Source organism: Kogia breviceps, chromosome 14 (assembly GCF_026419965.1).
Source record: "Kogia breviceps isolate mKogBre1 chromosome 14, mKogBre1 haplotype 1, whole genome shotgun sequence".
In the NCBI taxonomy this organism is placed as follows: domain Eukaryota; kingdom Metazoa; phylum Chordata; class Mammalia; order Artiodactyla; family Physeteridae; genus Kogia; species Kogia breviceps.
Window position 1 is genome coordinate 67,560,044 of NC_081323.1, and position 16,186 is coordinate 67,576,229.

Consider the following 16,186-nt stretch of genomic DNA (forward strand, 5'->3'; position numbering starts at 1 on the left):
AAAAACTATCAAAGTTTTCATGTTTCAGAAACAAAACATAACAGGGTCTTTCAAACTAGCTATCAAGTACCTTCTCTACATAGTATTTACCAGGAGTGCTAGATAGTCTCATGTGAAGGATGATATTTCATCCAAAAAAAAAAAGTAAAGCTACACTGAGATGAGCTCTCAAATACTAAAAGTACACAGATACTAGAGCAAAAACAAACTAGATTATATAGATAAGACTAATTAATGCAAAAAACCACAAACAAGGGCTTAATTTCTTCTGCATCAATTTAAATTTAAGGGCCTGAATAAACATATTAAACAAAAAAGAATTCACATACCAATGTGAGTAAATTCAAGACTGAGATGATATAATCTGTACCAGAAGTCTGGCAATTCTCCAGTTGATCTAATCCATATGTAATAACCATGTCACAATGTATAGTCATGCTAGGATCCAAGCTGCCGAGTAAAACACCAACACACTCATTAGCAGCTGTCAACACAGCCTCAGAAAAAAACACCTGGTTTGCAGCCGTCACACATCTCATTACTCTGTACAGAACCTGCAATGGGGAAAACAAGCAGCTTTAAAAAAAACTCATATTCTTCCACAGAGCAAGAAATATTTTCTATTTAATGCAGTTTCAATTGAAAATTAACTGCCTGCCTTGTCAGTAGTCTCTTAATATTCTAGTTTTCAGTGGCTGAATAATAATAAGGGTATCTCTGGTATAATACACAAAAAGGATATTGCCTAAGTATTCTAAAGTACTATTGTGACAGGAATGGAATTTGCCATACTCTATTTCCCTTATACCCAATTCCTATGCCCCCACCAAAGTCACTAAATGGTTGAAGTTCAGAATCTTCATAATTATCATGAAATACACCAGAATTTAGAACAGTAACAGTATTAACAACATGGGAATAACCTGCCGTGAGAATAACTTTCCGTAATCTAGCACTTGGACTTTTAATCAATCTTTTAAAACCAAATATCCAAGATAGCTTTAGCTTATGGAAGTCCATGTACTGATGGTCTCTATGTAAAGATAAATATAAATATTCTCATTCATAACATATAATACCTATTTGAGGATTATCTTATCATTTCCAGCCCAAAAAAACCCCAGTAAACTACAGTAGTCAAAGTACTACATTTCTAATAAAAATAACTTAGGAAAAAACAAGTACAGAAAAACAGATACAGAAAAGATACAGAAAAATATTTCTCAAATTTTTCTGTAATATTCAACAACCACTATATATAGGGTTTTTTTGTAAACCTGCATACAGATTTAAAAGGCCTAAAAGACCATTTTTGGCAAAGACCTAAAAGACCTTCATAAAAGAGTACATTTAATATAGAACTATCCTGGAAAATGATACATTCCTGTTCTTTTGTTTTATATCTGAGTTAACTGCTTTTATTTCAACACTGACAAAGTCATCAACCACCCATCTTTTAGACAGTAAAAATAAATATATTAAACCACTTGGATCAGTTTTAAAATATTAACATGCTGGTTTTAATTATCTTCAGGACATTTCTGCTCAAATACACAATTAAATTGTACCAAGAATTACACATATAATTAATGTCCTATTTTATCTAGCAAAGTGTTGAACACAAGTAAATGCTCATAAAAGCTGGAATTTTATACTAGCAGTAAAATTTTAATCATTTAGGTTAAATCTTTTATGACTTTATCACACAGGTTTCTTCTCCCTTCTTATTCAAGCAGAATATAATGATGGGGGTTCATTTCTCACATCCATTACACTGAACCACTCACTGGACTGTAATACAGTGCAGCTGATGTCTGGGGCTGCTGAAATGTGGCAATCTAGCTACCTCTTATAATTGGTCTCAGGCTATTACACAGTTTAAGTTCTTATATCTTATATCCTTTGATGTCAGGCTATCAAGTTTCATACTGTCATGCTTAGAGAAAATTACTTTTCAAGGCCTTCTCTGTTAAGAGTTACTCTTAGTATGTTGAAAAAATAAAAGGAGACACAATAATTTTAAAGCAAAACTCAGTATTATTAAAAAACTAACGAATAAGATTTTAAAATTCATATTAAAAACAAGAATAAATGAACCTACAGAGAATCTCCTAAAAGAAAAGTTCAGGGCTTCCCTGGTGGCGCAGTGGTTGAGAGTCCGCCTGTCAATGCAGGGGACACGGGTTCGTGCCCTGGTCTGGGAAGATCCCACATGCCGCCGAGTGGCTGGGCCCGTGACCCATGGCCACTGAGCCCGCGCGTCCGGAGCCTGTGCTCCACAACGGGAGAGGCCACAACAGTGAAAGGCCCGCGTACCGCAAAAAAAGAAAAGAAAAGTTCACAGGCATTTAAAAATTCAGAGTGGACTTTTTTTCATCAGGTTGGGGGGTTAGGGGAGTGAGGGGAGTGAGATATAGAATTCCCTACTTTTCTGGCTATTTAAGAAAGTGGCCAGACACCTACACACATGCTAAACAAATGAGGGATTAATAACATAGCTCACTAGGTAAACAGAAGCATTTAAAAGAAAAGGCAATTTTTGTTGAATGATACTAAAGACTACTAAAACTTACATCTGTTACGTATGCCTCAGTAATTGGAGGACCCCGAATTGGGCTGAAACGTTCCCCAATGCTCCTCACCACAGTACTGAATACCCGGAGAAGCGCTGCCAACTTTGGTAAGGACACGGATGGAGGTGGAACATCTTCATCCACTGACTCCCCAGAGGCCACATGGCTGAGGTCCTAGATGGGAATTCAACAGCATTATTTAAGTAAGACGTTTAAAAAACAAAAAACAACTCCCAATTTTTAAATCAATTAACTTTATAATACATTTTTACAAATAAAGAGGAATTTCGGCTTATGAGAAAAGGAAACATGAATCTAAATATAAAAGTAGATTTTGCTTCTCTAATTATTTAAATAAGCAAACATTAACCTCAATAGATTCTTTGAGCCACTCAAGTCAACAGTATATTATGCCAATATTATTCACATGAAGAGCCAGGGGGGTTGGGGGAGTTTAGAGGAGGTTGGTTTAAAAAATTATAAGACCTTAGAAGACCTAGCTTACAGATTTATAAGCTAGCTGAGGAAATTAGACATACTCAAAGGAAAAGATTAGCAAAAAATGGGGTACTAGAACCAACATATACCTACACATAATTAAGCACCAAAATAATCAAAGAGAATTAAATCTTAGGGATAGCAAAGGGAAGTCTCTACAAACTAGAATGGGTGGCTTATCAGAAGCAGATCAGCTTTAAAGGTGCGCTAGGAACCAAGACATCTAGGCGTAGGGGTAAAGAAACATGTGGAAGCAAAATATTCCCTCACTTTTCTCTGAAAGGAAGCAGATAGATTGGTACAGTTCAAAGTAGTGAAGTAACTGGTAGAAGTAGCAAAAGTATAAAGAAAAGATGAAGCTAAATCTTTATGGAAGCCTTGACCACCAAACAAGAATCTTGGTAATTACCAGCTGAGTAGGGAAGAAACACTAAGATGGCAGGTTTAAGTCAGGACAGTGGCCAGGAAATGCAAGAACCAGTAATAGACACTTCAACAGCAGTATTAAAGGTACCATACTCAAAGGTGGCTGAAGCCAAGCCCTGTCCTCCAAAGCATGATCCAAGATTGCCAATACAAGTAAGAGAAAAGCCTTTAGGGGCTTTTATACAATATCAATTCACCTTTTTCAAAACAAAACATAAGAAACAACTGAAGAAAATGTCTTCAGGAAACTAACAGCCACCAAGATTATTTCAAGCTTTGGGAAATTAGGCCTGCAATTTTTCTATCTTTCTGGTAATTCTGCTGGCAAATTAAAAACATCTAAAAATAATTAAAATATTGCAATGGTCTCATAATTTTTGCTTAAATGTCAGGTGATTTGAATTGTTTTAAAATAGCACTAGCACTGCTTTAGATTTTTGTTTTTGCTTTTATCTTACCTGAAATTTTAGGAAATAACTTCATTTTTTATATACTCACCTCAGCATATGCCTCCATGTCCTCTAGAAACTGACCAAGAAGAGTGGTAGAAAATGCAAGATCAGCTACCCAGAATGGCTCCAAACTCTGCAACCACCCTAGGAATCATACAAGAAATTTTGGAAGAGTAGAAAAAAATTTTAAGTCCAAGTTAAAAAAATATTTAAGAGAATTCTTTTAAAAGGCATCTGGTTTTCAAGTTGCCCACTCTTGAAACATGCCCTATATCATAAAATTAGGACTGTAAACTGTTTTTTGTTTGTTTTGGGCCATGCTGCATGCTGCGCGGCTTGCGGGATATTATTTCCCCGACCAGGAACTGAACCCGGGCCCCCGCAATGGAAGCGCAGAGTCCTACGCACTGGACCACCAGGGAATTCCCTGTAAACTGTTTAATATACTAATGATTAATCACTACCTCTTTTAATGCTACAGAAATGAAAATTCTCCAGAAATTACAATATAATCTCATGTCCTTTATTTTTAATAAGTAGATTCAGTATCCATACTGTCACTACACACAGGACTTAGAGTAAAATGTGCCAATCTACGGCCACCTTGGCTTTCTTCTCCAGCGCCACACCTGGCCACCAAAAGTATACACTCATCCCCCCAGGGGAAATGGGACCACTTGCCAGTGGAACTGAGAGAACTACTCTCACCTGTATATCTTAATTTCAGAAGTTTATTTCACCAAATAAGCTATGAGAAACTACAGCACCTGGAACAAGCTGAAATGTCCAAGTAAGTCGTATTAGTCATTCATTTAACTCAGAAAAAAAAAATTTTCTTTATCATTTATGACAACCTCCAAATTAATCCATTTGTTTAATCAATAGAAAAACAATAAATCATGAATATCCAGGATCTTCCTTTCTACCCTTCAGGGTACTGCCACTGTGGTATCTCCTACCAGCACATGCAGCAAATGACTTGAGATAAAGTCCTTACTCACAGGTGCAACACTACAATCTGTATTTACTCTCCCTACCTACTACAAAAGTACACATTTTTCCTTTTAATAGATAAATTTAGCTAACAAGTAATCTTCAACAAAGTATCCTCTGAAGCAATTATTTTTCTTGCATTATCAAAAAAGTAGCGTTAACAGCTGGTCTTTGAGAAATGAACACTCCTTCCCACAATATTTAAATGACTGGTATATGCTGAACGACTCACCAGACACCTGCTGTGTAAGCGAAGGTTTCTGAGTATGATCTATATGCCATCCGACTAATATGTCAACTGTATCCTGGATAGAGACAGAGAAGGGGACTAATCATTTTAAGGTGTTATTGCTATTCCAACCTGTGGACCATTTCAGAGTAAGAGAACCTAGAACATCTTACGTCCTACCTTCTTGACATTATACATTAAAGGGGGGTTGGGAGGGGCAGGGCAGGAGAATAATGGAGCTTTCTTTATGACACTGATGAAATATTTCTTTCTTTAAGTATTTTAAGGTATTAGTGTTAGCAAGTACAGATGGTATTTTTTATAAAACTATATTATTGCATCATTCAATCCTGGACCTTAAAAACCAATTATACTCGAAGGAGCAGAAACTTTGTTTTCTATCTAATTCCCCAGGTCCTCATACATGCAGCCAATCCCTTACCCCATCATCTGAAAAGAGGGGGCGGGGAACTCACCCTAAAATTAGTGCTGAAAATATGAGGGTAACATCGAGCTACCAAAAGAATGCACTTAACACATTTGCAAAGTAATTCTGGTGTATCCACATTTTCAAGAATGGACTGCAGGCTGGTCATTACAAGCTAAAAAATAAAAGTTACAAACTGTGAACATTTAATAAAACAGGGAGAAAACAAGCAAATTAGGTTCATTATTTAATAGTGACTATAGCCAAAACTGACTATATCAAAGAAAATAAATTCTATAGTTTTAGTTCCCAAAAAAGTTGAAAACATTTCAATCCACTGTTTTCCCATTTAACATCTGTTAACATTATTCCTAAGTAACATGTTTACATTGTTCCTAAGGGCTCTCTTCAAAACCATGGGTGTGATTAAAATTTCAAGTACAAAAACTAAAGATGTGCTTAGGAAACTTGTCTTTAAAGTACCAGAATTATTTTCCAATTCAAAACATAGAGCAGATGTTGTACGATTTATACTTTAAGATATTAGTACTTGCTTCAAATTGGAATGATTTAAAGGTTAGCATGGTCCCAACACAAGAATGACACGCAGGCTCATGTTACTACTATATATATTTTTAAAATAAATATATGGCATACTACCTATAGAATATTTTGCAGCTAAAATCTTTTTTTTGTTAAAACCAGTTTTTTCCCCAAAAGGAAAGCTCTTCTCTACAAAAGAATAATGTTATAAGTATAGAAGAAATGCTAGAATTAGAAAACCATCATTTTGCAATACCCAATGCTATAATCTATACAATACACAGAATATGAATGAATGCTATAATCAAGTGAAATATTATGAAAAAAAACAGGATATTCAGGAGGTCTCACAGTATCATGCCCACATTACTCACTAATTACAAAGGGAGAAAAATAAGCCTTCACAATGGAAAGATCTGGTTGGTTATCACCTTAACCAGGTGATGAAACTCTTCATCTAAGAGTTATGTGAACCTGAAGTTATATGCCTGCTAGTGTGATACAACACTAAGTATGAACCCATGAAGTATTCGTGACCAAAATATTTGAACTGAATCTAATCAGGAAGGAATAATCAGACAAGCCCAAAACGTAGAACATTCTACAAAAAAAGGGGGACAAAAGAGGGTGCAGAGAATTGTTCTACTTAAGAGGTTACAGAGGCACAACACCGTCTTCAAGAGATTAAAGATTCATTAATACATGAACCTTGATGGAATCCTGGGTAAGACAAAAGTTATAGACATCTTAGCGGCAGCTACAAAATTTGAACGTGGATTGTCTTATGTGACAAAATTAATTTTCTTAGGTATGATTATAATGTTGTTATATATGAGATTAGCCTTAATCTTAGGAGAGGCATGCTGAAGTATCACAGGATAAACCATCATGATGTGTGGAATTTATTTTCAAATAGTTCAACCAAAAAATCATGTCTCGGGCTTCCCTGGTGGCGCAGTGGTTGAGAGTCCACCTGCCGATGCAGGGGACACAGATTCGTGCCCCGGTCCGGGAAGATCCCACATGCCGCAGAGCGGCGGGGCCCGTGAGCCATGGCCGCTGAGCCTACACATCCGGAGCCTGTGCTCCGCAACGGGAGAGGCCACAACAGTGAGAGGCCCGTGTACCGCAAACAAACAAACAAACAAAAAGTCTCTGTGTCTGTGTAGAAACAAAACAACTGCAGCAAAATGTTAATAAGTGACAGATCTAGGTAAAAGATATATGGGTGTTTAATGTACTGGCCCATCTGTTTTCCTGTGGATTTTAAATTTTTCAAAATAAATACTTGGGGAAATGTTCATAATATGAAAACTGTATGCAGAATAAGCCAAATTTGGTGTTATGCTGGTTAGTTACAAATTATTTTCTGAATCTTTTCCAAAATTTTTTCACAATCTCTATAATCAAATAAAAATTTTAAAGACAGAATAGATTTCTCATGTTTTTTAAAAATAATTAACCAAAATAAAACATCATGAATTGTTTAAAAAAGCAAAATAAATAAAGATATCAAATATTCTAAAGACACCACATCCTAAATTTTAAAAAACATTAGCTCAACAAAAATTTAATTATTTGTAACTTTGCTTAAAATTAAATTGGGAATGATCTTTTAATAATTCAGATACAGGGACTTCCCTGGTGGTTCAGTGGTTAAGAATCCACCTGCCAATGCAGGGAACAGAGGTTCGATCCCTGATCCGGGCACATGCCGCAGAACAACTAAGCCCATGCGCCACAACTACTGAGCCTGCGCTCTAGAGCCCATGCACCACAACTACTGAAGCCCGCGCACCTAGAGCCCGTGCTCCACAACAAGAGAAGCCACTGCAATGAGAAGCCCACGCACAGCAACGAAGAGTAGCCCCCACTCGCCGCAGCTAGAGAAAGCACACGTGCAGCAACAAAGACCCAACACAGCCAAAAAAATAATAACAATAGTAATTCAGACACACAATTATTTCTTTTATATCACTAGGAGTAAGAATTTTTAACATATTATCAAAACTTTAGGCCCAAAGTAAGTTGTGGTGTTTAGTTTTTATCTCCCTCAAAAAATGTGAAGCCCCCTTCTATGTGGCTTTCCTCATGGAGCTCCTATTTTCAAATCTGTAAATGATTCTAGTACTACGCAAATTCAAAAGAAAGCTTCTAAAAAGCAAAAAGACAAAATTTTTAAAATAACTTATTTTAAATCTACCTTTAATGTGTATCATTTACTCAAATTCAGAAAGAGGAGTTTTATTTACATCATATATCAATCAGTAGATAACCCCTATTCTAAGTTTCCTTCCTTCCAGCTCCCCTTCAAGGATGTGTGTTAAGGACAACTTTCTTCCCAAGCACATCATCATTCCCCCCAACCCTCCATTCTTACCTGCATTACGGATGAAAAGGCTTTCTTTTCTCCTACAGTCTCTAGTGCTTTGTAGGTGGCACATAAGTAGAGGAGTTTAACTTCATCTTTTGCAGATGAGCTAAATTTGCTAAAAATCCACTTGAAGATCTTCTCAGCCTCATAGCTCAGAGAAGCACAAAGAAGGCCAAGACAGCAAGCTCCCTCCTGTCTCAACTCCTGAAGCAATTTGCTACTGTGTTTATTTTAATGCAAACAAAACAAAATACACAAAAAGCTTAAGTTTTCAAAGATGACAAGAATGACACATCTTACAATAGAATGTCTTAAATGATTTTATAATTTTTATTCAAACTACACAAAAGGTTGAAATTTTATCCACCTTAAATTAAATATTCTCTCTATTCTCTGTCTCCTGCAATGCCAAAAGCACCTTTGTTAAGACTTTAGATTTTCTTTTATAGAATCAATTATTTACAAACAGTAAGGAAAGGCTTAGAAACACTAAAATTCAAACTTCAAATTCCATTTCAAACTACATTAATTGATTCGCAGAAAAGGGCAGCAACAAGTGATCAGATAAAACACACTGTGTAATTATATACTTGGTAATATTCAATATGTAAGGACTATAAAATAGGAAATGGTAATAGTTAAATACAGTAAACTTAAAGGACAACACTGATTTAAGTATTATATTAATGAGAAACTATATAAAATAAAACCATCAAAAAGCAGTAAGGGGCTTCCCTGGTGGTGCAGTGGTTGAGAGTCCGCCTGCTGATGCAGGGGACACGGGTTTGTGCCCCGGTCCGGGAAGATCCCACATACGATTCTTTGGGAATCACCATATGAAGAAATGACTACACACCTTTGGAGAACCCCAATAGCCTCAGAGAATAGATGGCCTGAACCCACTGTTGCCCAAAGAAGGGAGCTCCCTTTCACCTCTACTCTCTAAGCAGTTTCCAAATGCTTTAGTGTACAAAAGTTAATCGCATTCATTCACACTTGCATTAAGAGTTTATGTCATTCTACAAGTCAACGCTCAATTATTCAGTCATGTTGACAAATTTAAAAAAAAGAAAAAAAAAGAATGGCTCTCCCTTTCACGTGGATTCCGTTTGTATTCAGTGGTAATTAATGTTTACTTTTACACAAATAAAGATGACAAGAGAACCCAGTGAAACATTAAGTCGATGTTCATAAATGAAGCCAATGGGTTTATCTTCTTGTACACTTTTTAACAGTTTCTAAAAATATATTTTAGTCTTTTAGTTACTTACCTTTCATTAAGCACATCATGTACAGCAACCAAGATATTATCCAATTGTTTAACTAGTACCTTAAAAAAAAACACATTAATAAAAACTTCAGATTCCTATACTTTTAAGAATAACACTATGTAGTTTTTTTTTAACTTGTGTTTCCCTCCAAATTATAACTGGACCACACCTTACTTTTCTTATTACCAGGTCCCAATTATATCATAAGTTAAGAGTGTCATAAGTTTCCTTTCAGACTCTGAAAGAAATTTACCCATAGGAAATATACAGCCATGATCATCAATGGGGGGAAAAAAAAAACTCAAAAAGCTTGTTTCATTTATTCTGAAATGCATTTTTAAAACAAAAGATGGATTGATGGATAGAGGAAGAGGTAGAGAGATATATGATAAAGTCATACGATAAAGTGTTAATGAAAGAACTTAGACACTATGATATTCACTGTAAAATTCTCTCAATTTGCTGTGTATTTGAAATTTTTCATAATAAAATGGGGAGGGGGGTTGGAGGAAGCTTGCTTTGAACCAAATATTATTTGACTCACTATACCATTTCACTAATTTTCTCTTGTTCTGTATCAAGTTCTTTCTTTAATTATTTATTTATTTTGGCTGTGTTGGGGCTTTGTTGCTGTGTGGGGGCTTTCTCTAGTTGCAGTAAGCGGAGGCTACTCTTCTTTGCTGTGCGCAGGCTTCTCATTGTGGTGGCTTCTCTTGTTGCAAAGTACAGGCTCTAGGCACTCTGGCTTCAGTAGTTGTGGCATGTGGGCTCAGTAGTTGTGGCTCGGAGGCTCTAGAGCGCAGGCTCAGTAGCTGTGGGGCACGGTCTTAGTTGTTCAACGGTATGTGGGATGTTCCCAGACCAGGGCTCGAACCCGTGTCCCCTGCATTGGCAGGCAGATTCTTAACCACTGTGCCACCAGGGAAGCCCTATAGCAAGTTCTTAATTTAACATTAGGAGATTAACTTGGAGGGTAAAGAAATTTGTAACTGCTCCCGCACTTTATTTTTTTTTGTTGGCCAGGCCCCACGACCTGTGGAATCTCAGCTCCCTGACCAGGGACTGAACCCGGGCCACGGCAGTGAAAGCCCGGAATCCTAACCACTACGCAACCAGGGAACTCCCTCCTGTACTTTACTCTTTAAAGCGTTTTTCCATTTATTTAGCCCTGGCCACCAGACCAAACTTACCCATGAACAAAGTATGTACCTCCTACCCCAATTTCACATATGAAAAACAAAGAGATATTCTGTCCTAGAACACAGAAAAAAAAATTCCAAGGACAACAGAATAAATGTGTAAAAGGTCAAAAGCACTTTACTGCAGAAGGAACCAATGTGGATATAACATTTGTATAGAAATTACACATTAGAGGCATTAAGTTCTAGACCATCATAATACAGGCCAAATCAATCTGGAATAAGGAATCCCTATTATTTTTCCTTGGAAGCAAAACTTTTCCCTTCTTAAACCACTCTAGGTAACATTATCTACTGAATTATGGAAAAATGAAACTTATCAACATTTCCAAACATACTATACTGACCAGCTTATTTTCTGGCTGCTGAATAAATTCTTTCAACTGCTTTACAGTAGCTAGTCTTCGGTCTCTGTCGTCTTCCCGGGTGATCCTCCGAAGAAGATTCGACAGTCGAGACTCATCAGAATAAGACATCGATCGCTCTGTGAATATAAACATTGAGTATGAATCAGCACAGAAACTTTACAGCCCAAATATTTTAAAATATATTAAAAATCACAGTCCACCAGACAATAAAAGCTCAATGAATGTAGGTCCTGTAACACTTCTGTTCATCACTATAAACCCAGCCCCAGCAGACTGCGGGCACACAGCAGACCCTCAAAAAAAGATACGCAAACACCTCATTCCAGAGGACCAACTGACAGAGAAAAAAGAAAGGCTTAGAAATTATTCTCTTCGAATCTGTTCCAAACTGTTTTCAACATCTAGGTAAAGAGCATAGGTAAGAAACTTCAACAGGTTAGGGATAAAGTCTCTATCAGGCAGAAACAGGTTTCATGCTTCTATTTCTCACCTAGGTCTCCCACTGGAGGGGAGCCTCTTGTTCACATCATCATCATTTTCCTAGGACAAAGTTTTGGTGAATTGCAATCACATATTCAGTTCAACAAATGTCTAATTACCACCTACCATGTGCAAGCATGCTGCCACAAGGAGTAGCAAATCAAAACTTTTCTTCCCTTTTTTAATGACAAGAACAAGCAGGAATGCTCAAAATGCTGAACACTACTAATAAAGATGGTTTTAAATACTAAATTTTTCTTTTTAAATTTTCAGCTGTGCAAGTTATCATAATTAACCCATGTACATTAACACAAACCACATTAAAGGGTCTGACAGTTTCATTTCTAATGAATGAAAGGAAAATTTATAATAAAAGAAATTACAACATCTGAGAGAAGGAATAAGATTTTAAAACATCCCTAGCCTATATTTTCAGTAAGGATGACTGCTAAAAATGTATTTAGGTTACTAGTCAGGAAATCTAGGCTCTATTTACAATTCTGCCCCTAGCAAACTGCGTCTGAGCTTGCAAGGGGGATCTAGACTAAATAAGCTTTAGAGTCACTTTCTAACCCTATCATACCTAAATCTAAGACTTCAAACACTTGTGTGTTTTTTTTTGGCCGCACCACTCAGCGTTCAGGATCTTAGTTTCCTGGCCAGGGATTGAACCCGTGCCCCCTGCAATGAAAGCGCAGAGTCCCAACCACTTGACCACGAAGGAAGTCCCTTCAAACACTTTTATGAGATGGTATAGCCTTTGACTAGTCATTGCACTTTAGAAAATTTATCAAAATTTTTTTAAAACTGCATGCAAAAAAAAGCTATATACACAAAGATGTTCACCAAGATACACATAACACACACACAAAGCCCTCACTGGGAAAAGATGGTCATAAACTAAATGTACAAAGAGTAATTATATCCAACAAAGTGTATAAATCAGAAATCTTGATTTCTTAAGCAGCTTTACCAATACAATAAATTTCTTTTACAAAAAAAAATGATCATTATCTCTAATCCTATGAATTTTCGAGACATTTTACCTATAGAGTGACGCTTGTGTTATAAAGCAAGCAGTAACTGTATTTAACTTCAGAAAAGGGCCCAGTCCATGTACACCCCTACCCTCACCCTAGAGTTCAAGGACTTGCTGCAGTAAGAGCCCACTATACATTCAGTATCCACTATAATCAGGAAAATCCTTTCTTTAAAATCTTACCTAGTCTTCTAATCTTATTTTAAGAGAATTCTCCTTTTAAAAGTATTAAAAACCTTCTTGTGGGAATTCATGGTAGGGAATAGTTCACAGGAAAAGGAATGCAAACAATTATCACCCGCACATGTTTCTCAGCTCAGTAAGCTAACCAACTCACACAGGTGCAAGGCACTGGTACAAAAAGAGGCATTTAGGAGATGTCTCAGCAGAGGCTTGTGTGATTGTCCCCGGTTTACCCAGCCTTACCCTGTGATTTCCTCATGTCCTTGATGGCTAACGCACGACTGCCATGCTGAATACTGGTGAACTCAGGGCTGGTCACATTGTTAACCCTCAGCTCTTGCCCCAACGACTTCCGACCATAAGTATTTTCCCCAGATCCTCCATTGACACTGTAGCCACCTAAAAACAGCAACATTTACATTATTTCAATAGGGCTCTTTGTTTCACTCAATCAATTCCTGATAGTTCAGGTTCTTCTGACCCAATCTGCAGTTCAACCAGCCTTGGCTTCTATTCTTTCCCTGTGATGCATGCATTGATTTAATTTTGTTATCTTCAGTGGAAGATAAGAAGAGAAATGGAAACTAAATTAACTCAGATTTTGCACTTTAAAACTTTTTAGAAGTCTAGAGGAGAAACAGTAGTCAGGAAAGCCTTAGTGATAATAATGTATTTTGGGGGCAAGGAAACTGCATTTATGTATTGTGTATGTGAAAAGTACATTTAAATTTTTTTTAAATTAAGGGGGTAAACTTAAGTTTCAAGAACAGCACTGTGTGTAATATTTATATTTTAAACATATTAGAAGAGAGAGGTCAGGGAGCGAGAGAGAGGGAAGGAGGAAGAAAGGGAGAGGCAGCTAGGTTAAAAAAAACAAGCACACAAAAAACATGCCTCTAGCAGCAAGGAAATATATATACCCTTTTCGTCATTCTGTATGTCAGCGTGGATTCTGGTATCATCGTGCCTTTGCCGAGACACCACAGCTGAATTTGAAGGTTGCAGTCCATAAGAGGAAGACCCACCCCTATCTCTGGATGAAGAATATTTTAAATTATCTGGGTCGGCTGATGCACTATCAGTTCTGCAAAGAGAGAAGAGTATAAGGTTACAACTTTAAACAAACATTTTGATAACCCAAATCATAAATCTTTCTTTCATACATGCCTCTCTCTTCTCATTACTATTATACATAAGCACTCCAATGTGTAGTAAGTCTTTCAACTGGGAAGGGATTGTCAATGGATGAAATACCAGCTTTTCAGCCCCTTCTGCTATCTAAAGACCCATACAGAAATATGAATAACTACCAGGACTAGGGTGGCCAATGCAAAACTTAACAGGTTTTAGCACTGAAAGTTCCATGTCCTAAGAACTCCCTCAGTCCCAGGCAAACTGAGACAGTTGGTCACCCTGGTCCCAGGATTCTTCTCACATGACTTGATAAAAGGAATAGTTCTTCCTAAATCTCCTCCTCCCAGAAGAGGGTTTTAACCAGTGGAAAAATTACAATCTTCCCAGTCATAAAAATAAAAAACAATGGCAACATATCAGGCTGGGGCAATGTGTTACCAAATTATTTTTAAAGTACTGCCTCATGGCAATGTGGCTCTCTCTCTCTCTCTCACCTAAATTTGTAACTTGACTATTTGGTGGGAAAATAAATTACAGAATGAAATTTGAAAGCAAACTCAGTAGGATATTAGGAAAGAACACATTAGCTGCAAAGATTATTTTAATGTATGGCAATACTGAGGACTTCATTGAAGATTCCTCATATAAAGAATATCTATTAAAATTATAAAAAGTGAGGAAAATAAAAGCAAGGTGTCAGGAATCCAATAAAGCTGAAGGCTGCAGTCCATAATCTTTTTAAAATTCAAGTACCGCATAGAATAATCTGAGATACCTGGATATTAACAAGTTGCTCAGCCCCAGGATAAAATTAGTACCCTTATCTAAGGATCATCTCTATGCCTCAATGTCCCCATCAGTAAAACAGGAAGCTAAACTTTATAATTTCTCATGAGCCTTACTGTTCCATCAACCATAAGGTATCAAGAAATAAGAAAAACACTAACTACCCTATGGCAGCATATGAAAAATACCAAGAAAAAAGTTCCTCTGCTATTGATATTTCTTCTGAGAGGAACAACCTTCTGGAAAAAAATCACTTTTATAATACTCACTAAAACAGCTTCTGCACCCATAATTATCTGGAAAAGTTAAGGACACTGGCAAGAGCAGAAACTAAGCTATTACTCAACCCCCATGGCCCTCCCCTATGTATAAAAAAAAGTGTCTGTGTATTTCGAGTTTATCATCCTTATCATCCTGCCCCCCCCACAAGAACACTAAATATGAAAAGGTGCATAGGCTCAGACACCCTGATCTGTACCTACTGCAACCAGTTAATATAGAATGTAGACAAATAGGTTCAATTAAACTTGGATACCTATGTGGCACCAATCTAAATTATTCCTAAAGGCTCTCAATCTGTAACTTGATAAAAATCCATAACCCTAGCATACTATGCATATAACTAAGGCTCCATAGTGAAGTATCTTCTTCAAACATTCAGAGTTCACTTGTTGACAAAGCTCAGAACTTCCAACATATGAAAAATAAAATCTATGGAATTTCAAAAAAAATGTATTAGGATATTTTCTAAGTATACTAAGTATAAGCATTTAAATACCTTTACCACTAAATGGAGCGTGAGAACTTTTTAAAACTAACATAATGATCTACCCCCATGTATCTAAAATAGCACACTAAATGAGCACCTATAATAAACCATAACATACCATTAATTTCTAAAAGGGAACTGAAAAATAAAATAGAACTTATGAGCTTTTCTGGCAGATTTTGAACCTGTCTATATGTATAGCACCTAACACAACCTAGAAAAGGAAGCTGTTAGTAAATGAATGAATAAAATAATTCTAAAGCATCAAGAGAACTGAAGTCTATCAATATTTAAATGAATGTTTAAATAATCTGAATTTCTAATTTTCATTATGCTTATGTATCAAATATACTACTCTTACCATTGAGAGTTAAATATTTGTATCTTTTTCTGGTGACATACCAGTAAACACAAGGCAATAGAGAATATGGGTTAAAAAAAA

At 36.5% G+C, this 16,186-nt stretch overlaps 1 protein-coding gene across 2 annotated transcripts in view; it reads right to left on the reverse strand.

The window, feature by feature from the left end:
* SMG1 (SMG1 nonsense mediated mRNA decay associated PI3K related kinase) overlaps window positions 1-16,186 on the reverse strand; it is a 97,981-nt gene that overhangs the window by 58,244 nt on the left and 23,551 nt on the right. For both annotated transcript variants that reach the window (XM_059038056.2, XM_067013777.1), the window contains 10 exons: window positions 13,976-14,139; window positions 13,299-13,454; window positions 11,333-11,469; window positions 9,787-9,845; window positions 8,522-8,735; window positions 5,648-5,773; window positions 5,175-5,247; window positions 3,996-4,093; window positions 2,574-2,747; window positions 330-554 (listed from right to left, as the gene is read on the reverse strand). In XM_059038056.2, coding sequence (XP_058894039.2) covers window positions 330-554; window positions 2,574-2,747; window positions 3,996-4,093; window positions 5,175-5,247; window positions 5,648-5,773; window positions 8,522-8,735; window positions 9,787-9,845; window positions 11,333-11,469; window positions 13,299-13,454; window positions 13,976-14,139 — 1,426 coding nt within the window. The remainder of the gene's footprint in view (window positions 1-329; window positions 555-2,573; window positions 2,748-3,995; window positions 4,094-5,174; window positions 5,248-5,647; window positions 5,774-8,521; window positions 8,736-9,786; window positions 9,846-11,332; window positions 11,470-13,298; window positions 13,455-13,975; window positions 14,140-16,186) is intronic.